The sequence below is a fragment of the Halichoeres trimaculatus genome, unplaced genomic scaffold (genome assembly GCF_033239565.1).
Source record: "Halichoeres trimaculatus isolate MK-OKI-2021-1 unplaced genomic scaffold, fHalTri1.1 fHalTri1_scaffold_17, whole genome shotgun sequence".
NCBI lineage: Eukaryota > Metazoa > Chordata > Actinopteri > Labriformes > Labridae > Halichoeres > Halichoeres trimaculatus.
The window spans coordinates 11,550,682-11,578,196 of NW_027437195.1; the positions used below are offsets into that span (position 1 = coordinate 11,550,682).

The 27,515-nt window shown below is 40.8% G+C and overlaps 2 protein-coding genes across 3 annotated transcripts; one reads left to right on the forward strand and one right to left on the reverse strand.

The window, feature by feature from the left end:
- Positions 1-7,995: 7,995 nt before the first annotated feature.
- On the forward strand, positions 7,996-19,256 carry dlk1 (delta like non-canonical Notch ligand 1). 2 transcript variants are annotated; one of them, XM_074692785.1, is made up of 7 exons: positions 7,996-8,138; positions 8,264-8,278; positions 8,523-8,603; positions 8,836-8,899; positions 9,353-9,483; positions 10,407-10,548; positions 16,956-19,256. In XM_074692785.1, the coding sequence occupies exons 3-7, from the start codon at positions 8,552-8,554 to the stop codon at positions 17,743-17,745; spliced, it is 1,179 nt and encodes a 392-aa protein (XP_074548886.1). In that variant the 5' UTR covers positions 7,996-8,138; positions 8,264-8,278; positions 8,523-8,551; the 3' UTR covers positions 17,746-19,256. The 2 variants fall into 2 exon arrangements, with proteins under 2 accessions (XP_074548886.1, XP_074548887.1); XM_074692786.1 differs by lacking the exons at positions 7,996-8,138; positions 8,264-8,278 and adding an exon at positions 8,296-8,402.
- Positions 19,257-24,964: 5,708 nt separating this feature from the next.
- On the reverse strand, positions 24,965-26,250 carry dio3a (iodothyronine deiodinase 3a). The gene has a single exon (XM_074692295.1). The coding sequence runs from the start codon at positions 26,197-26,199 to the stop codon at positions 25,408-25,410; it is 792 nt and encodes a 263-aa protein (XP_074548396.1). The 5' UTR covers positions 26,200-26,250; the 3' UTR covers positions 24,965-25,407.
- Positions 26,251-27,515: the final 1,265 nt, after the last annotated feature.

The following is a 27,515-nucleotide window of genomic DNA, read 5'->3' on the forward strand; positions in this document are numbered from 1 at the left end:
TCCTACCGTCGCAGCCAAAACCGCTTGCCGCCTGCTGCCCGACCCTCATTAAAATGACTGGAGGCGGCGCATTGCTGCGCGGCGGTGTGAAGCCCCCTTTAGAGCAATCGCCACTGGCAAGAAAGTAGCTAAAAGCTCATGTAACTGGTTGGTTTTGTGGTAATGTGGTTAAAAAGTGAAGCTTCCTCAGCTAACATTATGCTGGCTTGGTAAGAGCTAATGGAGCTAACAGGTTAATGTGATGTTTGCTGACAACTGGCTGAATGCTAGCATTAGCTGTTGTCCAACAGTAGCTAATGGGTAATAAATGGCTTGTTGTTTTGTGCCTGACGTCTCTTTAGATTTTAGATTTCAATTCTTAATTATGTGCTAGACGAAGCTGAAGAAGCTGTGAAATAATTCACATTCTGCCATGGAAGTTGGACACATTGACTGTATATAGAGTGGACAGCATGGCTTTGCAATTTACTTTTGAAGCCAAAATACCCCCGCAACAGACGCCATTGGCAGCCAGTAGAAACTATGAGGGACTCAGAAAGAATCTGAGTGAAGCTGGGGGACAAAAATATTTTTTTTCTTTGGCTTTGCCTCCCTACATATTTTACAATCCCTGAAAAAATACACTAGAACGACAGCTGTCAATCATTGTTAAACGTCACGTAAAGCCTTGTTTTTTAACCTCTAATAACTAATGACAATAAAACTTCTCGAATAAAAGAGTACTTTGAATACAAGGATTCAAGCTGAGTAAGATGATATCCATTTTTTACAGTCTATGGTTTGACATAATTCCTCTTTTATTAAGTTACACATGACATTTTGAGGTGTACTGCAAAGTAATGGTTAGTATTTCATTTAGAATAGACAGAGATTGTGACAGTGAGGTGAAGTGGACCTAGAAGAGGACTTTGTTCCAAGAAGGGCTGACAAAAAAGGCCTCAAGAAAGATTACGCTACTCTTTCCTCCACAGAATAAACTTCAAGTTTGATGTCACTTCACTGCAAAGCCTGCTGTGATAAATTCACAATAAGTCCTAAAGGAGGAATAGAGGAGGGATGGAGGAGAGAGGAAGCAAGAGTAAATTCAGGAGGAATGAAGAGAGAGGTGACTGTAGAGGTTATGTGTGTGTATTATTGATTGATAAAAGAAAGAAGCTGACATTATATGATATCAATTCTCAGTTTGCTTTTTTTGGTTTATTCATTTTTATCAGCTCTGCAAATTGAGGCAAGTATAAAAAACAAAGCCAGTGTTGGAGCAGCTAACAATGGTGCCTTTTTAAATTTCTTTCACCTTTAAGATTAATTGGTAGCAGGTTTTGCACAAGCATGAAAGCCCAACCTGAAGGTGTGTTTTGTTTTGCCAGCACTCCAGAGGCCAAAGCTACAGAGCAGTTAGCCGCCAGCACAGCACAGAGCCAGGGAAATGCACGGTGTACTGCCAGTCTGAGGGATACTGCTCGTTTCTTCTCCTCCTTCCATTTAACTTTGTTAAAGAGAGAAATGTGCTCCTGCACTTTCCCTCATTCATGTCGAAGCTTTTCTGGCTAAATAGCCGAGCTATTTTTCCCCTCTACTCAGCATGCTGACAATAAAGAGGATGATGTATTATCCATCAGTACCTGGACTCCAGTGTGTTTATGTGTGCGTTCTGTCACTGCTGTTTGGCTCTAAAAGCAGTGTTACGAGCTGAGGTGTTTTGTGCACATGAGTAATGAAGAATTCGAACCACCTAAAGGCCTCATTGGAGTAAATACACCATGTCCTGAATCCTGTAAGTAATCCCAAACGTGTGGGTTGATGTCACTGGACTCAAACCCTCCAGACAGAGAAAACTGAGGAGCCAACCCTGTGAGGAAAATGACAGTGAGATTTTATCTTTCACCTTTCACCCAGCAAGGCAATTAAATAACCTGCTGATGCCTCAAGAAGGCAGGATTCTCCTTGGTGACTAATTACTTTGTGGATTTTGAAGTCAAGAAGGAGAAAAATCAAATTAACAGACGTATCGCACACATACCTTCTCCCCTGCCTGTTCCCTGGAGAGACAGGGAGACTAAAGGAGGAAACAAGGACTCTGCCATGTAATCGCAACGCTTACTGAAAATTTCATGACAATGAGAATTAGTGTCAAAAGACCAAGTTAACAGAAAAATACCTCCGTCTATCATCTGAAGAGCAGTCAGCTGAGCCGTGTGGTGCCAATTTTCTCACTGTCTGATTCATACTTCTGTGCAATAGCGTCAGTTCTTAAGAACATTTATTTCCTGCTCTTCCAAAATAGATCACATTAGTATTACTCAACACTCTGAAGTGCACATTTTTACACATTTAACTTGTAGTAATATGTTGTCACCCTTGCTAATCTGCACCAGAATTATTCATAAGTTTGTCAAATTTCTAATATTCAAGTCAATGTCGGAAAACAAAAGTAGTAATTTCTAGATGCTGTTTCTCAATATTAGTCATTGAATACCTGCAACGTTTAACAAACACATGTTAAAGCACTGAGCTGTGAGCAACATTGAACAGAAAGTCTGCTCAGTTTCTAAACACTCAACTACAGAAGCCTATGGGTTGAATTTGCAAAGTTTGCTAGTTGTCACGTTTCAAACAATAGTGCTATTTTACTGCAAATAAATAAATTAACTTGTTACTTTTCAACTTGAAAAAAGCCATTCTGAACAAAAGACAGCAGTGTTGAAAAGATTTACTTTGTTCCTTTGCTTCTAAAACAAGTCTTGGTAAGTTGTGGCCAACCAGTAAGAGACCAAGAGACAAGAGACAAAATTCTATTTATCTATCTATCTATCTATCTATCTATCTATCTATCTATCTATCTATCTATCTATCTATCTATCTATCTATCTATCTATCTATCTATCTATCTATCTAGTTAGATAGATGGGTAGCTATTGGCACATGAAGAGAAAAGAAACTGAAACTTAAGTATCAATCTCAACATCCAAGCATTGACCAATACTGATCCCAACATTGGCATCAATTGACAATATTTTAGATTGATAGGCACACCAATATTCATAACAATACATATACAATATACAAATATTTTTTTATGAATGGACTGAAGAGCCACACACCGAAAGGCAAAGAGCCACATGCGGCTCACGGGCTTCAGGTTGGCCACCCCTGCATTAAAGCCTGGCTGATACCAAAATTAATGCTTAATGCTTTTACTACCGTAAAGTAGAAGGATAGAGCGAAAAAATATGGATGTAGTCTCAGCGACATTACCCGTCTGTTCCTGAAACAGTGAAGTAAAGCCAATCTGCAGACACAGACACATTGGATTTTATGCGAGCTTTAAGCTTCCTGTCTAACAGCTACAGGGCGCCCGTCTGCCACATGAGCTGAGCTGCATCTCTGATTGGACAAACAGACGATCCTAATATCTTCTAAACCTCAGAATTAGAAGAAAATCACTCCCTGAACAGCGTGTGGCAATAGCAAAAGTAATGTTTCAGACCCAGGCTGTTTTTTAACCAGGCTGTAAATATGCTTTAACGCCATAAAAGTCTTTTTTTTTTTGTTTTTTTTTTTTGTTTTTGGCTGCTGGGTGTGTACATGACTTCTGGTCTTTCTGCAGCCAGCCTCAAGCAGATCCTTGTTTAACAGCAACTTTTAGTACTTCCACATAGGCTTCATTTTTTAAACTGGATGTTCCCCCTTGAGTATAAGCATTACCAACAAATTTAAGATTCTTTTTAGCCGTATAAATGATTCATTCCTAAATTAAACTAATCACTAATAAATCAACATGTTGTTTATATTTGAAGGAGGTAGTTGGTCCGTGTATGGTAGGTAAGCTGGCGCCCTCTTGAATTCTTATTTTGTAGCCACCTGTTCAGTAAACATGATCCCTTACATGTAACTGCTCTTTCACCCTTCATTAGCACAGGTGTCCTGGTCCGTGCAGTGAATTCAATATATTTTGAGTATTGACAGGTTTGCTGATGTGCACCATGTCTGTGAGTGAGCTCTATTGAGCTGCACCTGGCCTGAGCTGCTGTCTAATCATGCATCCTATTGAACAGGGAGGAGATGAGCTGCTGCACCACGTGTTCGCACACAGCTAATTGTGTTTAGACTTTGGTACTCAAGATTCATTTCCTGCAAACCAACATCAGACATTAAGCATCAGAGGGCTTAAATGAAATGATCTTTATCACATCCTGCTGTATGGCTGCTACACGTCGACTGAATGGGGATTCACTTAATGAGATTTTGAATTGGGTTGATATGCTTTTCGCATTTTTCCTCAACATGCTGAGAATTCAGACCAAATTAAATCAGATCTCCAGTGAACTTCAGAGGAAATAATCTGCACAGGTAATAGGCGGATTTAAATGTGTCTCTTAGCCGTGCAATGTTTCCTCACCTGTGGGGAGAGGAGGCTGATCAGAGTGAGAATAACCTCCAGGGAGATTGAAAGTAAGACTTCTGTATTTTCCAGATCAGAGAGAAACTGCAAATCCCAGCGGATGCATAAGGAATGAGGTCTAAGTGAAGGTAGACCCAAAAATTACCTGTCACATAAGAGCACACAGCCACAAATGCTGTAAACCATGAGTCTTAGTAATGTGGATTAAATTGTAAAATACGTATCACAAGTTCCAGGAGCCTTACTTGGCTTACCCTGATTGACTGGTTTGTCATACTCAGGCAGCTCCATTAGCTCAAACATTACAGCTAAATAAAATTGGTGCAGCCTGAGATATTTTTGGGTCTCTAGGTGTCAGGAGTTTAGAAAAAAGCTCTTATCGTTTCAGATTATTTACCGTTAGCATGGTGACCTTAGTACTGACCTTAATAAGAGTAGAGTCAGAGTTGGAAGCTTGGCTGCCACCACAAAGAAACTGTTCCAACATCTTCGATCCACCAATCAATGGGCTAATAAAGGGTCTTCAAGAAAAACATCAAAGCTATACCAAGTCTTTATATCTATGCGGTAAATTTAATCTTAGTCTGTATATATATATATCAGAAACCAACAAGAAACACACATAGCAACATGTAAAGAACCTTAAATCCATAATATCCCATTAGTACCTGAAGCCCCCTGGCCATTACAGATCAAACATCAGATACCAGATGAGATCAAGTCTGTGAGAAAATAAATCAATATATAAGTCCTTCACTGTAATACAGCAGAAACGAACCTGCGACATTTCATTAAAAGGACGAACTGATGTGGATCTAGAAGGTGGCGGCGGCGAGGAATCACATCATCCGTAATGTTACGCCTGACTACGAGCTGCATCTCTGGAGGTTTCAAAGTAAACACGACAGCAAATTGAAACAGGGGGGTGCGACACTGAAGACCTTGGAGAAGATTTTATCGACGCAGAGGATCATCCTGTGTTTCTCAGTCACTCACATCGTGGTGTCCTTGTTCCTGTGTTTCTTGGTCAAATGAAGATTAAGAGAACATATTGGGTTTTCTATAATCCAAAAAAACTGCTTGAATTGGAATTGTTCTGCTTATTTGAACTAATAAAGCTATCCCTGACTTTTCAAGTCTTGCTCACCTTACCCACCTTGCCCATTCAATATAATGAGAAAAAGGATTTGTGTCATCAGCACCCTGCAAAGACTAATGATGTAATGATGCAAAGAGTTGGAGGGGGAATATTTTCAAAGTGTCATACTGATTTAAATAGACCTAAAATTTAAAAATCAATATTTGGAGTCAGTAATGGAATAGTTGTGTTACTCAAGTCTAGACGAAAAAGTATTACTGTATTGATATTTTGTTCTGCGCTTTATGACAGAAATGGTTACCTGATGATTACCTAGGGATGGGAATTGATAAGATTTTGTTATACTAAATACTGATGCCCTCATCGATTCTGCTAATCGATCTGATTCTTTATCGATTCCCTCATCAATTCCTGTTGTGAATTTTCTTGGTACAAAAAGTAGCTTTACAGGTTTTCTGTGTCAACAACATTTAATTAAGTTTATACTGTAAGTGAATAAAATGTAATTGGTCTCTGAGTCTGGCTATTTCTGGGCATAATTATACAGAAACAGGTAAAAATTGCACACAATGTGACGTTGATGTACTGTGTTATAATATACTAATTATTCAAGTAGGCCATCTAGTGTCTCAAAGAGGTTATAGCAATGGTTTAAGTTGTTTGGAAGCTTTCCGTAGTTTTGAAGTCTGCCATGAGCCTTTCAATCGCCTCTTAGCTTTTGACATTTGAAATTCTCAGTATTTTTTACAAGGAGTTGATGTGATATGTTTCTGTGATAAAAGTTGAAATGCTTTTCTGAAGCTGAAGTTATAATGATGTATGCTAACTGCTAGGACTTCAATGCAGTTTCCCATACTGGTTAGCATCAAGCTTGCGCTATTTCGTTATTTTGGTAAATAAGGTAATTTAAGCCATTTTGAATGTACTGAATATGAATCTCCTGAGAGAGAGAGTGATTTACATTTCTCTATGAAGTCAGCTCTTCAGTAAAGCTTCAAGCTGAGAATCCTGAATTAGAGTTTTCTTGGGAAACGTTATCTAACTGCTGAGCTAAGATGGCTGCAGCGGCTCCAGCACAATGTAAAGAATTGATAAGGGAATCGTTATCACAAAGGCTAACGATATTGATGGATTGAAACATTTCTTATTGATTCTCAACAGGCACCGGTTTTCGATTCCCATCCCTATGGTTACCTGGTTTTGTTGTGGAGACATTGCATAAAAATATTCATAAATATCCATAAAACTGTTGAAATACAACACAAAGCTGGTGATATTAAACCAAATGATTGATTTCTATGAATTTTAATGAAAGTTTCTTATAGCTCCAGAGGATGTGCAACTGCATTTAAGCATTTCTCTCTTCCAGGAGGAGTGTTCCATAAATGTGTTTCTTTTCCTCTTGGTTGGTGTGGCCCCCCTCTGAATTTATTGTTTTGTATTTATTGAAACTATTGTGGAGGCAGCTTAATGGATGCAGCTCTCTGGTGGAAAGCAAAGCACAAAGACAAATCCTTACTATATTGTATCATAAAGCATCCTACCTGCATTGTCACGGCTCTCTGCACAACCTACAAATGACACAGGCTGCATCTTCCTAACAAAGGGATAAACCGTGAAGATTTGTAACACTATGTCATTTCACTGCATGTTCACCATTCCCTCAGATCTTTACTGCAGATCTCATAATGTGTGGGTGAGGTGAAACTCATTATTAGGCCCCTGGGTTATAAGTCATACAGTTTGTGGGAAGGAAAATACATTTCGCTGCCCTCGGGAAGGATGAGGGGGACTACGGACAGCAATTAGTGGACTAAGAATAGAAGAGGGCATTATTATGTATGGCATGTGCGCACTGTGTAAGGAGACCTGCTCAGTGTTAGACGAGAGGACATGCCAGTGTGGTTTCCTCTAGGTAACTCTTCTAGGAATGCTTGGTGCTGCTTGTTTTGAAACTGGATTCTAGTTTGGAGAGAGATTCATGGTAGGTAATGTAGCTGACAGAACTTTCCTTTGTTGCTATACTTCAAATAAATGGTTACCCAAGCTCAAAAAGCTAACGCTTAATCATTTTTAACCATTTGTTTTGCATTAAAAATAATAAATTAATACAAAAACTGAATTAATGTAACACTTGAATTTGAATTTCTAATTATTTCCAACCATTAGCGCTGTACAGGCCAACCCATGGAAGGGACTTGCTGAGCTTTTACCCAGGAGCTCCATCTCTTATTGACAGAAGGTAGATTACAGATTGTTGCATGAATAATTCAAAGCAGAAAGACCCTGTTTTGTGGGTGTTAACGGTCTGCAGGGACTTTTCTCATCCCTAAGGACTTTTTCTCTTCTGAAAGCTTCAGTGAAGGTGTAAATATAACACAAACACTTACTGTACAGTGACACCCCAGCTACATCACTCCTCTCCTATCTCGGGGGTCACGCTGGTGAGCACTCGTTCCCTCTCAGAGTGGGAGGAGCTTGCTGCACCGGGACGCCGCGCGCTGCAGCAGTCCCATCATTATCTCCAGTACACCTGTGGTGGCACTTTGAGCAGCGCGAGAGGATTAAAAACGAGTGAGAGCACATCCGTGAAATATGAACGAGACCACTTGGAATTGCAGCGACGGCGCAACATAGGTAAGAAAACACGAAATGATGAGAAATTCTTCTGACCTGAAGTGTGTTCAGAAGGTGGACTGATTTAGCTTTTTCTCCTGTCTCTTCTGCTTCTGCTTGTGCGTAATGGAAACCTCTGAGAGCAGACGCGTGGTGTTCAGGTGCGTCAGTTCAAGAACAAAAGGCAACAGTCTCTTGGATTTGCAGCAGGAGTGTATTTCACTACAGTAATCTCATGTGTAAATGATGAATCCTGCGGTGTTGTTATTTTGATTTTATGCCAAGGTAAACTTTGGAATGATGTGTAAAAACGTCGCTTTCAAACAGAGAGACAACTCGTCCTGCGACTTAACCTGCTTTCTGTAATTCATTCATTCATTTATTTTATTTTATTTTATTTTTCAGGAAAAAAGGGGCTCTTGCTTGAAATTACGATGCGTCTCACAGCGGTCATCTTAATTGTGGTCGTGATAGGAATCGCCAAAGGTAACAGTAGATTCTTTAATATCTCTGCTACAAAGATAAACTATCACACTTTTACATAAACAGATCAGTTCCTGACAAAAAAAGTATTTTTCCCCAGTCTGAGTTCCCCTGCGTGTCAAAGAAAGTGTAACGGATGAATATTTTATTGCTTTGAATGTTTTATGTGGTTTTTGGGAGGTTTCTGATGCAAACTCGCTGCTGTCCCCTTTCTCTCTTTCTGTCTGTCTCAAAGGTTGGGATTGCAACGCACGGTGCAACACAGAAAATGGGTTCTGTGAGAAGCCAGGGAAGTGCAGGTACTAAAAACGACCTCAGATTCCTCTGTAGATCAACCCTGTGGGGGTTTTGCAACCTCATTTCCATAAAGCACCGGAGCTGTAAACGCACCCTCCTTGGAGAAATACAATTGCAGTGCAGCCAACTGAATCAATCTGTTGTGATTTGTTTGGCGTCCTTGGATTGTGTGTCGTCAACAGTCAAATCAAGGCTGTGTTTGAACAGTAAAGAGCATTGTTTTCTGAACAGATAGCTCAGGAGGTTTTGGTGCCCAGTCGGAGTGGATTTTCTGGCTGAGGCTACTCTCTCCTCCAAAGCCAAAGTGACTGTATCCATTCCATCTCTTCCTAATGAAACAGGACTCTCATTGTGAAAGGAAACAGCCTGCCTCACATATATAAAAGCAGGGCTGCAGAGCTCTGTAGGTGGTATATTAATAGTTCATGTCTGTCCCCTTTTCTTTCCCCCTTTAGGTGCAAACCAGGCTGGCAAGGCGAGAACTGTGACCAGTGTGTGCCCTTCCCTGGATGCCTGCATGGAAAATGCGAGCGGGCATGGCAGTGCGTCTGTGAAGAGGGCTGGGTGGGCAGCCTGTGTGACCAAGGTGAGTCTCATTAAGCCTCCTCCAGACGCCTGCGTCTCCCGCTCCTGCTCCTCATTGCAGAGGTCAGGGTGAGTCACTGAGCCTCAGGGACATGAAGACTGAAACCACGTCTGGAGAAAAGTTTGCTGTATTTAAATGGATGGGCAAAGTTGGAGAGGGAGAGATCTGACGGGGGTGGAACATTGTAATTATCTACAGAAACTTTTGCACTCGTCTTGGCAATATCTGGCACTTTCCTGCAAAAATTACATAGTTCTTTTTATAACTCAAGTAAGTCTTTTTCAGGAGCATCACTTTATTTAATCTAACTTTTTTCTAATTATGTCTATGCTAACTCTTTGGCACAATAACGTCAAAACAAATATCTTTAACTTTGCAAATAAAAAATCTCAATTTTAAATCTGCGGGTGAAGAAAACTGGGTCAAGAAAGATACAAAAATGGCATAACAGGAACTGCTATTTTCATGAGCATAGCAAGCTTTAAAAATCCCGGAAAGCTCCAAATGTCTCATCATTTGACACAAAATGTAAAGCCATCTAAAGGTCACATTTCCATTTAAAAAGACCCTTGCTTAATTTAAGCTCTTATGTAAAATTCCTGTCCTTTTCTTGTATCTGCAATGTACATTATCGCACAATTGACTCGCTGCCCCTCAAGCCAAGCTGGAAATAAAGCAGGAAGATTAAAGGGAGTAAGATTTCTCTGGCTCCAGCCTCTTTATCAGTGCACACAGCACATCTCTTATTCTGTTGGAGCACACAAGCAGCTTGTAACATGACTGGTGGTGTTCTCGGCTCCGTTCTGGGTGACAAGATTCTGCAGAGCGAGTGTGAATCACAGAAACAAAAGGAGGGGAAAAACAAGCAGAGAGACCAAGAAACGAGGGCATACAAGATCTAAAACAGCTTGTTTTGCTTCCAGATACTCGTCTGTGCTCATCTCGGCCCTGCGCTGGAAATGCCACCTGCATAGAGACAGGAGAGGGGGGGTACCTGTGCATCTGTCCACAAGGCTTCATGGGAGAGAGCTGCCAACTGAGGCGAGGACTCTGCCACACAAACAGGTAGACGCACCTTTTTTTTCCCTTCCTGTTTTCAGTAGAGTAATACTCCAATGCTTTACAGACTTATAATGTTTTTCTTTGGGGGTAATGATCAATACGTGGTTCAATGTCCGTCACCTCCCACTGTGTCACAGAGACGAACGATCGATCACACACACCGTGGCTGTGTTCAGACACAGACTCTAATGGATGGTGTTGGCCGAGAAAATATTGGATTTTATTTACTTTAACAGTGTGAAAGTTGCCAGTTTGGTTGTTGTGACTTGCTATAGGAGAAGAGAGTGTGTGTAAGACAAGCAGAGGAGCCCATCATCACAAGCACAAACATGAGCATGGCAAAATGTGAAAGCTGGAGATACTTTGACTCAACCTGAGGTAGATTTTATTATTTTTCTTTTTTTTTTAAAACAGACTTGTCTGGCTAACTTTCAACAAAAAGTTAAAGCAGAGTGTTGCGGAAAAAAAGCAACATAACACTACACCTACAAGGGGGTACACTGCAAAGACCGAAATCTAAGTTGGTTTTATTTTTGGTTAAAATAGTCTCATTAGACTTGAGAATGAGCCAAATTCAGCTGAAAAGTCCAGAAAAATGTCTTGTTTCAAGATCAAGAGTTTGTCTGTATGGAGTCTGCAGGATTTTCCCAAAAACAAACAAAAAAATGAACTTTTACAGAACCAATCCTGCTTGGTTGTCTCCTAGGGGACTCTTAACATGCGTGTCAGTGTCTATGTCTGCCTCAAACCCTTTTATCTGCCTGTTTGTTGATGTTTTGGTTGTATCCCGATGTTTCTGGGCAGAAAATAAGTATAGTTAAAGAAAGCCAATCACAGCTCTCAGTGCGCAAGTGAATTTGCATGTTGATTAGCGAGTGATAGAAGCTATCCCAAGTGGCTACGATAGTGGACGTAGGAAAAAACACAACCAAAGTGAAACAAAACACCAAACAGTTGAAGTTTTCTCTTCTTTTTCGCTTTTGGAAACTTAGGGAGCAGCATGGGACAAAGAGCAACGTTGGTTGGCTTTCTGCTAACCAGGTATGTGTCAAATAACCCAGTTATTAGCTTGTGCTAACATGCCAAGTCAGGTTAACAGCTCTTGAGTCTCTCCCACGTAGAAACGTAATGCTACAGGTGGTTGCTGAGCTATTGAATGTGTTCACATAGTCACGATCGGAGGCTGGGGAGGGGAGCCCAGTTTGAATTTGTGTTTACTAACAAGTAGTGAAAATTCCTGCAGACTCTACCTTTAAAGATATTTTTAAGAAACTTGACAAGTCCATAGTTTTTAAACCCTATTTTTTGCTCAGAAATGGTTTTTGTCTCAACATCTCAAAATAAGACAGTTGTCCGGACTTGCCAGTGAATGTGGTTCATAAGTCAGATAAGAACCTTTTTTTTTTCTTTTTTTTTTTTTTACTAAAAATATAACGCTCGCTTTGATATCCCATTTTGCAGTGTTAATCTGGTCTCAGCACCTGGTTAAATGCTCAGCCTAAAACTGTAGCCCTACTGTCACTTTAGTGAAATAAAAAAAGGTCAAATTAGTAACTTTCTGCATTTTAAAGCAAGCTTTTTTTGCTGTCAGCTTTCATAATAAACAGTGCGAACAACAAAAGCAGTGTCTCTCTATGCTAACACCACCAAAACTCAATTTTGCTTTCATGTCACACATGACTCCCCTGCTGTACGACAAAGAAATTTCAGAGTCGAAATCCCCGGCTCCCTCCTGCCATAAACCCACCAGCAGCAGCCGTGTTTATTGTGCAGGTCTCTTGTTGACAAGCGGACACCTGTGTGCAGCAGAAGCTAGCAGTGCGTACCATCAGCATCTCAATTCGGGGGCTGAATCCCCTTGAAGTCATCTTTCAAAGTTGATACATCATTAGTGCTTGACAAGGCTGTCACATTGAACATCCTCTGTGCTGTATGTGACCAGAAATTCAGCCTACGTCTGCCTGTGTTGGAGGACACACTAATGATGTTTACTTTGCATGTGCCAGCACAGCACCCACAATCCAGTGCACCCTACGTCATTGCTGAATGATAATGCCACACACGTCAAGAGGAGATAAAAGTGCCAGATAGATCACAATAATTGAACCAATTACTGTAAGAAGGTATGCAGCAGGTTTCTACTACTGTTAGCAGAAACAGATACACAGGGTTTAAAGATAACAGCACGGTTTATATTTAACTGTGAACATAAATTTTACAATCATTTGCTGATGACACGAACCATTTTTAAGCCACTGAAGGGCAAATTTCTGGAGATGTCTGACTGCGCTGCTTGATGAGGGACACCTGAATTCCTCATTAGCTGCTTCAGTGAGGCATTCAGGTCTTGTGAAGGACCCTGGAGGATTCATGTCCATCAGAATGTCTTGCATGAATAGACACATCATTAAAGTATCTCTGAATGCTGGGTTACAAGGCAGCTGCAATCATTTTTTCCTTAAGGTACAGTGTTTGACCATTCCAAACCACAAAAACCTGAGAGTGGATCACTCCGTCAGGGCACGTTCTTCAGCTCCGAAGTGTTTCCATCAGATTTACAGACAGGCCTGATCTACCATCTATGAGACGTGCATCAAACACTCTCAGGGGACTCAGGCTGCTGACACAGCCCCCACACTGTGGACCCCTGCATGTTCGCCCCCTGTCAGACTGCCTTGTTACTGACTCAACGACACACCCAGAATTCAATAACCTACAGCTCAGTGTCTGTGAACTGATAACTCTTCCGCTTCTTTTAAAATTATAATCATCTCAGTCTTATTGTAATTTTCAGAACAGGATGAGCGGAGCCCTTCCTGCCTGCTCGGGAAATTCATCTCTATTAAAAAGCCTGCATGGGTTATATTAATCAGCTCCTCCACAAGACACCAGAGGTGTCCGAAAAGTGTGCCGGGGCGATTATTCTTTTGACTCCCTCAGACGAAATGTTCAGGACTTGTGTAATTACACCAGACACTATCAGCGTTATTGATTGTTGTTCCCCTCACTTCCAACATTGCTCCTTGTTTGTGCATCATGGCTGCATTGATCAGATTTGCTGCAGATGTCAGATTGGGAACATTACTGCAGAGGAAAAGCTCTCAGTCCTTTAATCTTTTTGTCCCCTTTAACACATTTTACTCTGCTGAAAATGAAATGTGCATTGTTTTATTGGGGCTAAGCAAAGTTCTCACCAATGAGCTGGATCTATTTCTTGATTGGTTGTGAAAGTTAATTAGCAATGTAATTAGACTTTTTTTTTTATGGTGGCTGGTAGGTGTTAGGGATGAACCAATCCAGCTTTTCTGGTCCTGATACAGATACCTGGGCTTTGGGTATTGACAGATACTGATCCTGATCTGACACCAGTGTTACATAATAACCTGCATGCTCTACTGTGGGATAAGACTGGTAATGTTTTGAGTAAAAGACAAAAATGAGTACATATGGAATTAAATATTCATTTAAACTATAACTGTTTAAATGTTTCACAGCAGTTTGGTTAAAAATCAGAATTTACAGAAATGACTATTTGATTATAAAACTTTATACCTTGTAGACTAAATCATAGTTCAGCCTTAGTGTCAAGTTTGGCTTTGAGGGGCTGGATCAGCACTGATACCTGATACTAGTACAGCAACAACTGAAGTCAAAAGACGATCACTTTTGCAGTTTTCTAACGGAGAAAAATTGTGAAAGTAATTAAGATATTGTTTTCTTTTTCAACTCCAGCTCTGATGAATGTAGCTTCACTGGAATCTCTCCTCGTGATATCCTTTGTGGTTCTTCTGCGTCATCTTATAGTCCGTTTTAAGAAGTAGTCATGCCCTAATGGTAGCATTGTAGTTTAGTTATTGTGGGTGTAGGTAATTAAGAAGAAAATTTCTGACCTACTTTAACAACATAACACCATGTGTTATGGCTTTTACAAATTGCCTGACACCTACCGGCCACCATTTATTTTTTTTCAGCCATGATGAAAGTAAATTTCTACGATGCCGTATTAAGGCTACTTAAAGAAAAAAAAAAACCTGAAAAATGAAACTCGAAATGTTCAAGATCGAAACTAGAAATTTTTGAGTTTGTAAAGTCACAAGTTTACGACTTATTGAACTCAAAAAACTTACTAGTAGTTAAAGTCGCAATTATACGACTTTATAGACCAGTGAATTCTGATTTCTCAAAGGTTTATATGTGGCTTTGAATGTGTAGGTTGTGTTGTACTTCACTAAAAAATGGACCGTTTTCTCAGCAATAAGGAGACACTACTGGTTTTAGCCTAGAGTCATTGCATTCTTATAAGCAATCGGACTCTGAAAAGAGGTTGTCGGGCCATGGGGCTGTTCAGAAGAAAGCAGCACAATGAACTTGAGGAGGTGTTAGCATTCATCCAAAAAGACATTCAACGCAGCGGGCAGATGCAGGGATATAGGCCTAGATGGTTACATCTCTGAGCTATACAGATGGGGTGTGTGGTTCAACACGACACGACACGAAAGAGCGAGTCGTTGAACTTTCCTCCTCAGGAGCGTTTAATAGAAGGAATTTTTAAAAAAAAGTAAACAGGCGATCTCGCACTTCTGCAGCGGAGACCAGAGCAATCGATGACTGAGAGATCTTAGAAGACACCTGAAAACATCTGATATCTCCCATATCTGTCACAAAACAACCTTCACTTTTACAATTATTATTATTATTATTATTATTATTATATTTTTTTCAGCTTAGCTTTTTTCAGCTTATCACATCTGTTTCTCTCAAGCATGGCATCCCCAGTGCATCAACTAACATCCAAGACTTGTGACTTCATAAACCAGTAAATTTACGACTTTACAGGGTCGTAAATTTGTGACTTCATTAACTCGCAAGTTAACTAGTTTATTGAGTTGTATTTTTTCCACTTAATGAACTAGCAAATTTTTGAGTTTCTTTAGAAACTCTAAAATTTTGAGTTTTGTTCTTGAAAATTTATTTAATTTCTTTAGTGGCCCTAATACGCCGTCGTAAATTTCAGTCCTGGCATCTTCTTTTTATAATAAGTACGACACTATGACTCACATGAGAAACAGTTTGTTTGTTTTTGGAGTGAACCATTAAAGACTGCAGGCTCAGCTCTGAATCATTTAAACAATGTTGTATGAAAACCCAATTCAAAACCTTTTTCATTCCAGAGAAGAAATAAGATTGCAGGTATTTAGCTGAGAAAGAATAGCTTGAAATAAAACATCAATTGTTCGAAGCACCTCTGCTTTAACACCCTCTGAGTCTGCCGTGGCTCTAAGTATCCTGGAACAATTTCAGTGACTGCATCCGTCTAGCAAATTGGTCTAGACTAGAGCTTTGTGTCATTACTTAACAAGAAAGAAAAAAAGGAAAGAGACAGAAAGACGTTGCTTGAGTAATTTGGAGGGGTGCAGCTTTTACAGTGAGGTAATTATGCTGTTTGAAGTTTGTTTTTGCTGAGTTATGGAGAATTATTGTACCAGAGGGTGGCATTTAACCAAGATAGAATAAAGTTGCACTATCACCAATTACGTGCTTTGAATACCATGACAACCCTCGGGGACTTGTGTCTAAACTCAAACTTCAAAGATACTGTATGAAGTTAATCTTTTGTTGTAAAACTAGGCCCTTTTTGCTGTCCACTAAAAAAAACACAAAACCCAAATGACTTAGACTCCCACAGCTTCAGCCACAGATGGCAGGCTCATATAGTGTGACAGAAACAAGAAAAACTTATTCAATCAATAATGTGGAGTAGGTTGCATCAAATGCAAGGCAGATTATAACCTAAATATCCTGGGGCTATCAAATTATTAACATTGCTTTTGCAATGTTTTCAATTAAATAAGTATACTTAATGGTATAACCATTAAAATCTGTTTTTTTTTCATATTTTACACAACATCCTGAGATCCCAATTTTTGGAATGGGGGTTGGTGGAAACATTTAGTACTCAATGACATCCAGTGATCTCTTATTAATGAGGCAGGATTCATTCTTTTCAGGGGTTTTGGTTCAGCTCTGTAGTCAAAAAGAGCCGTATGTGTTCTCCAATAGCACAGCTTTATTGTTCCTCCTTTTCATGGTGACATCAAAAGCCTCAAGATGCTTAAGTACAATGTGCTAAATGTGGGGGAAAAGGGCATTTGATCAAAAAATGCATCAATTAAACTCAATGAAGTCCAGAAATGCACAATAACAGCTTTATAAACTGGGCCCAGAACAGTGCCCTGAGGGACTAATTCAATTATAGAGCTAATGGACATCATTCAACATCTAGCAGTAAATCTTGCTAGAAGACGATTAATGCCTGGCTCACTGACAGCTGCTTTCTAACCACAGGGTTAAATATACTGTAGTTCAGCAGTGAAGCAGCTCTCCTCACACTGTGCTTCTCTGTCCTCCAGCCATCCTTGTCAGAACGGAGGCACATGCACGGATGCTGATGGCTCAGCAGGTTTCTCTTCCTGTTTATGTCCCTACGGATTTTCCGGAGACTTCTGTGAGATCAGCATTGACAGCTGCCAGCCGAACCCCTGCCTCAACGGTGGAAACTGTACAAACCACGGGCTGGCCTTTACATGCGACTGTCCACACGGCTTTGCCGGTTTCACTTGTAATGACAGCAGCAGCCTCTCAGCGTGTGCAGGCAGGCCCTGCGCCAACAAAGGCGTGTGTGTCGGTCAACCAGATGGAACCTTCCGGTGTGTTTGCCAGAAATGGTTTACAGGTCCCACATGTGCTGTGCAGCACAAGCCGAAAGCGAGGCCTAAACCGGTCAGCACCAGGCCCGTGGACCACAGAGTGTTCGCTTTGACTCCACAGCACTACTCCCTTCCTGCTCACACCTTCCACAAGCTCCTCCGACCTCCAGAGAGAGACCTCCTTAAGATCACCCTGAAGGAGACCGTGCACTCCCCAGGCCTCCTCGTCACCCACGGTCAGCTCATCTGCTTCGGCATGCTGGCCGTGCTCACCTGCTTGGTTATACTTGGAACTACAGGTATTGTTTTCTTTGGCCGCTGTGAGACGTGGTTGGCTAATAACAAGTACAGCCAGCTTGTTCGGCAGCAGAGGGAACACCTGCTCAGAGAAGCCGGAGCTGTGAGCCAGGACGAGCCGGAGCACTCTGTAAATATCATCCTGCCGGAGAAGATTAGACTCACCAGCTTTGGGAGACACTACACCTCGATATGATAAACGGCCTCCCTCTCTGGAAGGAGTGTGATGTGTTTGTCTGAAAACAGAGCAGCAGAATACTTTGACTGTTGTACAGTTGTGTTAATAAAGTGTGACATACTGGACTAAACTGGGGTAAATTTGAATGTAGTCTGCTGGACGATATAACACTGGATTGTAAACAGACAGTGAGAAACTGCCAAATATGTATGAATGATAACAGATGTTTCTCAGAGTAGCATTTTGTTGGCTGGTTAAATGATGTCATTGTGTTGTATTCCTAACCGGCCATTTTGAATTTACTCTTCTTTCATTCCTCATTCATGTTGATTTTCAAAAGTCGTTGAGCTAAAAGAGGAGAGAACTACATTTCGTCCAGTACCTTACCAGTTGGTCGTATTTTTTACTCTTAATGTTAAATTTGATCTGTTCAGCCTACAGCATGGCGAGAATGCAGATCTGATGCTTTTCTGTCTGCTGTGTGGGGAGCTTCAATCAGATTATGAACCACTGCTTTAATAACTAATGTTTTCAAGCTTTTAAATATTTAAACATTTTTCATCACATTTACATGTTAAGACATGACTTTTTACCAACTGATAATGAAATTAAATGAATATCCTGGAAGATCTCCATACAGCATATTGTAATTTAGCAGTTTTGTAATTAAAGGAAACCTATTTATTGTGAGTTAGTTTATTCCAGTGTGTGCAGTTAAAACATTCATAAAGTTGTTTCCTTATAGCTAAACCTTCAAATGCTGCAGGTTAAACCTGAAAAAGGTATGAGTGTACAGTTTGTACCTGGACAGGCTTTCATTTCTTAATACCACCTAATCCTCTCCTGCAGATGTGTTAGTATTATGTTGTCAGTGTTAGAGCTATATAACCTAGATGTACTCTCTGTTTACGGGCTGTTTCCAAGTCCCTGAAGAAATGCCACTTTTAGTCTTCATGCACTGGTGCCAGTACTTTTCGTACTTCAACATATCGATCAATTCCAAACTCATTCACAGCTTCTGTTGGATTTTTCCAGCACGGCAGCTCCTGTTGGTGTCAGGTCAGGCTCGGATAATCAATACCGTGACTTCTGTTAGATGTTACTGATTTCTCTATTCATGCATAAGATTGGGATGAAGGAGTAAGGGATTTGAGTCAAGATAAATGAATCCATGAACAATGCATTTATAGAAAATGAGAAAATGTCCCCACAGGCTGGTTAAATTATGAAGTTGAGCGTAAATTTGAGTATTCAGATTAATGACATAACTGTGGGAGCAGTAATGTGAATAAATGTGGGGATGTCTCGTCACCTTCAGCCAGGATGGAGACTTTTCATTGGGAGGTTTGGTGTTTTTACAGTTCTCTGTTGAGGTGGTTAATTTGTTTATGTGGCATTTCTTCAGGAGACAGTGACCGTGCAGTATTTACTATTCGTTCCAGTCTATGATTATTTGTTGTTGTACTTTGGCCAGATGATGTTTGGTTGTCTATTGCTTTTAATAAAGTATTCTACATTCCAAACTTTAATCTTGTTTTTCCCTTTTAAGAACTTAAACCACATTTTCCAAGTTGAGATGTGATCAGATGCCTCACAGGGCAGAAACGTCAGATGTTCTTCAGCATGACGCTCCACCTCCTGGTATCAGATCAGATAAACATCTGCCGTCCTGCCCTGATGACTCTCAGATTTGTCAGTGATTATCAACTTCAGGAAAGCAGCACCTCTGATGGTAGATCTCATGAATCCCTTTAGGTGAGATGCTGTTAGAGAGCAGTCTCTGTCTCCCCCCGGTGGTGCAAGTTATCTACATCACCACTGGGCTTCAAAAAGCCAGGTCTGTGTGAAAACAAAATAGCTTGTTTTTTCCCAAAAAGACAACATAACAGAAGAGGATTAAGGCCCCTAAAAACGGCCTTTATTTATTTTATTTTTATTTGTTCATTTATTTTAATTTTTTTCTGAGAAAAAAAAGTCAGAATTCGACCTTTTTTTTTTTTTTTAAATAGTGAAAAAATTTCAGGAACCATAGTCAATTTATGTCTGATGGCAAACTTTTATATGGTTTCAATAATAATAGATGAGATGACTTTTATAAATTCATCTGAGTTTTTTTTTTTTTTTTAAAGACTTGAAAATTCAAAAATGACAGTAAGTCGATTCATGTTTTAGGAATATATTAAGACTTTTAAAGTCAAAGTAATATTATAAACATGTACATCACATCTGGGTACAGTGCAAAAAATAAAACAAGTCTTTCCCTAAAGCAAATGAAAGCACAAGGAAACTTTCGTAAAGAGCTAACACATAGACTTAGGACAGTGCTTTGGTTGTAGCTTGTTTGAACTGGTAAAAAAATAATAATAATGTAGCAGAGCTGTGGTGTTGGTTAGCCAGGTGTCTGTGTCAGTTCCTCAACTCTGTTGCTTTTTAAAGAAAGGGGCAGAGCTGACCAGTAACTCTTAAGGATAATACATTTACTAAGTACAAGTTCCTCAGACCTCCCCATAAAAAAGAGTTTACCATTTGCCCGCAATGGGTCATTTTTGGTGGTATGACTGTGTTAACGGTCCTCCCGCCCCTCCACATGCCCATGTGAAATGCCAAAACCCGAGGTGGGCAGAGCACACCTCTCCTCTCATGTGCTTTCATATAGATCAAAGCAGGGAGAGCAGCAGCAAAGACACCTCTAGAACAGAACAGAGCGAGCATCAGTGTCAGTACATATGAAACTGGTGAAATCAGAACAAAAGACGGAGCTGAGGTGCTGATGGGCTGCAAAGCAGTTTGTATGGAGAGCAGTGAGAGTGGGCGGACAGAATAAAACGGTTTAAATAGAAAACCCATTTTGCAGTTTGATAATTGCAAGTGTCTTAATTTCCTAAGATATGTCTGAAGAGCACCACAAGGAAAAACGTCTGTACTTCGGTGAAGTAAGGTTGTGAAATCCGGACATTTAGCCGTTTTCTTCCATTTATGAACACAAATGTTGAAGGTGTGTTTTAAAGCATTGATACATTTTCAAACTTGTTTTGTTTTGTCTGCATAAGTTATAAAAAAAAACAGTGAGACAACAAAAGTTCTGATAGGAGGGGAATATCATTTTTTTTTAAAAAAGCAGCAGTATAACAGTAGCATCAGCTGTTTTAAATCTACAGAAATGTTTCATGCAGAAATATCTAAAAATCCTGCAGTGTCATAGTGTGACCACAAGGTGTCATGCATCTAAAAGGAGACGGAAGAATGCTGGCTATATTTAGGAACAGAGCCTGAAGTGTTGCACTTAACTGCACTAAAAACTCTGCAGTGTCCAGGATTAAGGAAGCTAAGACAGGAGCCAAAATACAACCATTTTCAGAGTTTCTGTCTTTAGTATCTCTGCATATAAATATACGATACTAGATTCACAACAGGAGGATAAGACATGTGAAACTGGTACACTGCTTAACCCGACTGCTTCTTCTGCGTAAAATTGTTTCTGGATTAAAAAAGGAGTCTCATGTGATAGAACAGTTTCCATTTTGTTGTTGTATCACTTCTGTTTTTCTGTTCTTCATCCAACCATTCCTCACAGCAGACTGAACTTTATGAGAAAATCTCCCAGAGGCTCCTGCTGTGTTCCTGCGTGTCCCTGACCCACAAAAACTCGCCTGACAAAAATCTCTGACAGTCCAGTGCAGCTGAGTGTCTGCAGTTATACAAGTTTAAAGTAGCTCAAACGTTAAACTGAATGTTAATCGGCAGGGAGCACGTATGGATTACAATCTTTTCTTAACACTGTATCTTGGCTCTGGAGGCCTCTTAGCGCAGCTAATTCAGTCAATGCTGTAACCAAGGCTCCAATTAAGCTCCTGAATAAACATCCACATAACATCACGTACAGTGGAGGCTCATGGGGTTATTTATAATGGTATAGAGGAGACTGATTACATTAACACTTCTGTCTTAACTGAAACCTTTTGTGTGTGATAGTGAGGCCCCAGCCTGTGACCCCGAGGATGAGGGGCTCCCCACACTGGCACTAAAAACACTACACTGTTCAGTTTTCTCCAGGTCATAAACCAAAAGGAACGGCAAAAGTTAACACACACACACACACACACACACACACACACACACACACACACACACACACACACACACACACACACACACACACACACACACATACACAGCCTGAGACCCTTAACCCTTTGTTCCTGTCTGCCTCACTCAGACCAGACTCAGCATCCGTGGAAAATCACACATGGAAAGAATCCAGCTCCGGAGAGTTCCAGGAGAGGTTTCTTTTCTTTCTCTGAGGGGTCAGACTTCACGTTGTATTTCATCCAGGAAGGCAGGCAGGTACCCCTGTGTCAGCTGTCGGCTCCAAATACTGTACATACTGCAGGTTTGTGTGTTCAATGTGTTCCAGATGAGGAGTAAGGTGAGGTGAACCCCTGCAGGCAGGCCAGCAGCAGATTTCCTCACATCGGACTTTTCTTCTTCTTCCCAAATCTGTAGCTTGTGAGCTGTTTGAACAAACTTTTGTTGTCTTACAAAAATACATAAATAACCTAAGATATTTTAAACCACCGTCATTTCTCTCTGTTTCTAAGGTTTTCATGCATTACAGAACGATAAACACGGCAAGTGTAACGTATCATCAATTCTCCTTGCTTTTATCAATCTAATGTTAGTTTCAGAGCAGCTGAAGTCCAATAAGGTGACTTTCTTTTTTTATCTTGTGTGCACAAATCCATTATCTTGTTGCATTGACCAGCCACTGGATTTGTTTTGGTGACATCAGAGGTGAGTTCCCTCTGCTGGTGAAGTTGAAGGGTGCACCCCATGGTGAGTCAATATGCACTGACTTCTTTTAGTTCATTTTAAAGTCAGTCCAGCTTCCAGAGTAAAAATTATTAGAGTGTATGTGACTTAACGTGTCATTCTTTACTAGCTGGATTATATCTCTAACATTAAAGAAGGGGCTTGTGTTTTTTTTTTTTTTTTTAAGGCTTTAAAATACTGCTCTGGTTTGCTGTAGTAATTTTTTTAAATGATTTTGCTTTTTTTTAATTGATTAAAAATAATAATGATAATAAAATACTAAACAAAAACTGTTTTCCTCACTCTGGTGTTTCAGAAACTCTTATTCAGCCTCTACCTGAAAAAGCGTGTTTCAGTCTCTGTCTCTTTAAGGGTATCCTCTACACAACCCCCCATCTTTTATCACTTGTTACAACAGAAATGGCTGTAAGAAACCACATGTGCTCCAGAAGGACTTATTTGTGCAATATAGTTTTCTAGATTAAGCAAGATAATCACTCATGCAAAGATTATCAAAGTTATTACTTGAATGGGACTTCAGAGGACACAGATTGTTAATTTCTGCCACTGAAAAGTAAAAAATTGGAGATATACTGGAAGGAAAGTTAAAACAGATACAAATCTTCAGTTTGTAAAGCTAGAACAAGCACGACAGAGTTCTTTGTTTGAAAATAGACTTTCCTCACAATTTTGAGCTTCTTTCAGATTTTTAAGGACTTCCAAAGCTGAGGTCAATCAGAAGCATCTGACTGGTTCCTGCAACCTAAAAAGTCTAAAAGAAGCTAAGCTACAGCTTTGTGTTTTCCTGTTGTACAGCTTCGGTTTCAATATTGTATCAGCAACTTCTTAGGAATTAGTGCTTTCATTTTGTGCAGAAGCTGAGATTTCCAACTCTAAAACCGAGCAAATACAGACAGCTGAAATAAGAGCTGTGAACTTCTTGGATTTGATTGTTTTTCTGCCATGTCTCAGGTCAGAAGAGGAACATGTCTTTGTTTTTCAGACCTATAACAAATGATGTCTTCATTTCAGCCAGCTTTACTCCAACCTTTACTTTCAAAACATCCATGACATTTACAGCTGTCGAGAAACCCCTGGAAACTTTCTGGGTCTTCACCAACAATGGGCATCCTTGTGTTGAGTTCTGAAACCCTGTTGTGATGCATCCACAGTGATTTATGTCCCAGTTGTAGTTTTTTTCCCCTCTTTGCTGGAGGTAACAGCTTTATATTTGCTGGGCTGACCATGAATAATGGTGCTGTGGAAGCTGGGGACACGGGGAGCCGGAGCAGTTGACAAGCTGTTGCTCCACATACAGGTTGTGTCAGCGCTGTTATCTGGTTTCCTGAGTCATCTGTGACTGAGGCTGAGTCCCTGCTGAGTCTCTGCAGCATCGTGACTTCTATCTCAAGCCTCTGACGGGATTTTCTCTCAGTTTTAGATGCTCAATCCCTAGAGGTGGGCTTCTTTAGGAGTAAACATTTCTTTGAAATGGTGATCTTTACTGTATTAAGTGTATGTTTACACTGAGAGAGCAATAAATCAACCATTAACTCCTGCAAAAAGTCACATATATTTCACTTATAGGAAAACTCTTCCCACAGTTTAACGCCCTCACTCCTGATGTTGTGTCTCTGCTCGGGGATCGGTGTGCTAAGCCCTGAAAACATTTGTGCGTTTAGACCCTTATAGGTGGATATATCACTCAGTATAATAGGATCAAGTGTGATTATCCTCATTTAATTGTGAGAGGTCAAAGGCTTAGGAATGGGCTGTAGAGAACAAAGCGCAGCTTTTTCACTGCAGTGTTAACCTACGACCTAAAATCACCATCTGTGAAGGGAGAAAAGGTGCCGTAGAGAGATCAGGCACAGATTGATTCATCCTAATAAATGTGTCAGTGAAATGAAGGGAATTCTTGACTGTGGGAAAAAGACTCCTGGTTTAGGAGGGAAAATCTGCAGATTTTTTAAAAAGAAAACTCCTGTTTTTTCTTTCTTTCCAAATAAATTGTAAGCAGCCCTACATTTTCATGCAACCTCTACTTTTGGAAGGATTTTTCAATGTTACGTTATTTCCAAGATTTCATCTTTTTTGCTTCTCCACACCAATTTCAGGGTCCACCCTCCAACAGCAGGAATCCAAGAGGCCTGTTGTGCTCCATTGTGCAGGAAATTGAACATTTATCCTTTTGTCTTTCTTCTAAAAAGGAGAAAATGACTGTGAAATTGCTGCTCAGCATGCTGTTATTGCTTAAAATAAATGACACACACCACCTTGCATGCAAACATCAATGATGCAAACCACACAATGTTTTTTTTTTCTTTTTTCTTTTTATTTTTTATTAAAACAGGCCTACAATAAGTAGATCAAAGTATTATGAAAAAATATATCCATAAAACGGAAAAATTATTTACAAAACGTGCGCCGTGCAGGACGCAGAGCAGCGGCTCCACGGTGCTCTCTGGTATTAAAAACATCAGTGTCGGTTCCGTGGATTCATCCCGTTTAAAAACCGAACTTCACAGCAATACCCGGGAGCACCGTGATGCGCATCTCCACATCCTGACTGATTCCCACGGGCGCGATCACACGAGGAACAGACAGAGAGAAAACAAAACAAAACAAAACTTTTGACGCACAAAATACTTTTGTTCAACGACAATAAAAGGTCCACACGAACTAACCTCTGCGGATGGACCCTGACAGGATGTTTGATGTCCAGTAAGACAGGAAGGAGTCTAACATCCAAACAAATTACAAAATAAATACACTTCAACATTAAAGACGGAGGAAATCTAATAAAAGGTTATAATACTGGAAAAATGCAGCATTTGTTTTCTTCATAGCAGCTCTAAGAAGAGAATCCGTCTAGACATTAATGACTCGGTTATTGGGTTGTTCCACATTTTTTCTGTACTGATCCAGCCAGTCTCTGAGCTCTGTGATCCGATACCCCTCAGGTCCTCTGCCCCCCTGGTACACTATCTTCCCCTCCTGCAAGATGTAAAGTCTGTCGAAATAAGCTCCGTACGCGGCGTTGGAGGAGTTCTCCATGCTGTCCACCACCACCAGACAGCCAGGCACCTCCAGGTGCATCAGCTGCGCAGCGTGCAGCCGGTCCTCCAGACACCGGTGTTTGGGGATCTGATAGGGCGCGTCTGTGCTCATCCAGCCGTCGGAGGGGTGTGCTTCCTCGATGTACACCACCACAGAGTCCGCGATGTCCGCGTTCTGCTGCACGACTCCCTGGAAAGCCTTGAGCCGCGCCATGAACGGCGGTCAGGTGCAGCTGCCAAAGTTGAGGATGAGCGGTCTCTTGTCCTTTGCGTAGTCGAGGATGTGGCTGCGCTTGTGATCCTCCAGCTGAACAACTTCAGTGTTAGGCGCACCGTGCCCGAGATGCGCAGCCTTCAGGAAGTCCAGTTTGTGGCCGTGCCACACCGCCTTGAGGGACTCCAGGCTGAAGAGGCGATTGGAGTCTGATATGCAGATTGGGGGATCGATGGCATCGCCCTCCTGCTCCTTCATCCTGAAGAAAACCCTCTTTCTGATGCATAAAAAGTCCAGCAGCCAAAACATGACAGCTGCCATGAGAAACCGGGGCAGCAGGGCCAGACACACTAATGCATTCTTAATAGCTTTCATAGTATTCATCATCATCACCTGTGACAGGCGGAGTGGTCTGAGCGCGGTGCCACACTCTTGTGAGTTGAAGTTGGGTTACTTGCAACTTCCCCTCTTTTTATAGCACCGGCAGATTTGAATGAATCACACCCCGCCTCCAAACTGGGGCCGAGGCCTCACATGGTGGGGATTACCTTCTGTCAACTCCACAGCTTTGAGTTACAGCCAAAAGCCAAGGGTGCAGGACAGGGTGCGGCACAGAGACGCGTTATTTGGAGACGCTCGGTCATATTCTGGCATTTTTCTTGGGCTCTCATGAAATGATCAGAAGTGCCTGCATGAAGGTCCAGATTTGGTGCAGCTGCAGACTTGTGTGCAGCAGTTGTGATAACAGAGGTTTTGCAGCAGATGCCAATTACCTTCACCCCACTTACAGGACTCTGCTCTGCTACCAAACTGTCCTCAGCTGATCTCCCCAACACATGTGAACGCTGGACTGTCTGTCCTCATGCAATGTCACAGAAGTTCATACTTAAGCTCACGTGAGAGGCATCCAGTTTCACTTAGGTTACACATTTATTTACAGCTGAAAAAAGTTGTCTGCAAAACTTTTAAGGAAACAAAATAAAAAAGAGAGAAAAATACTGACTGCTGATCTCAGGAGGGAGCATATCTGAAAATAAAAGTTTGGAATCAGAGGACTAGAAGAAGTGAAGTTTTCATGAAATGTCCATTTTTAGTAAAGATAGAAAAATCAGGTCATTTGGGAAAATGAAAATCAGATTTGGGGAGTGAAAAATGTGGATTTTGCCAAGTATTTTGTTTCCTTTTCTCCATCCGTTTTTGATTCTTATTTCGAAATAAAGTTATAAACAGAGAAGGATTATTTGTTTTGGTCCCTTTACCGCTCCTCAGGTGCACTCCTCCATGGAGTAAAGGAAAAATCCCCCCTCCTCCTCCCCCCCTCCCTCTTCATCTGTGTCAGACAGTGAGGGGACACTGCAGCACTTGAGCTAACACCCCAGGTCATAAATCAGGATCCAGAAGAACTTTGTGTTACTCTGTGGGGTCCAAAATAATATTTTCTTCTGCCGTGGTCAGAAATCACTTGTTTTTTCTCTGGATAGAGGTCTAAGATCAGTTTAAAATGTGTTTTGGCTCATGTCTGGCTCATGAGAGCTCGTAAAACTTTGAAGAATGCTGAAAAAAATCTCTGTTGGTTTCTTGTAAGGTGTTTGACGATCCACCTCATCAAAACACTTTCCTTTTAACAAACACAAGCTTTTGCACAGTCTGCATTTTTTACGTAGCAAGTTTAGATATATAGACCTTTGAAAAGCTACTTAATGCTG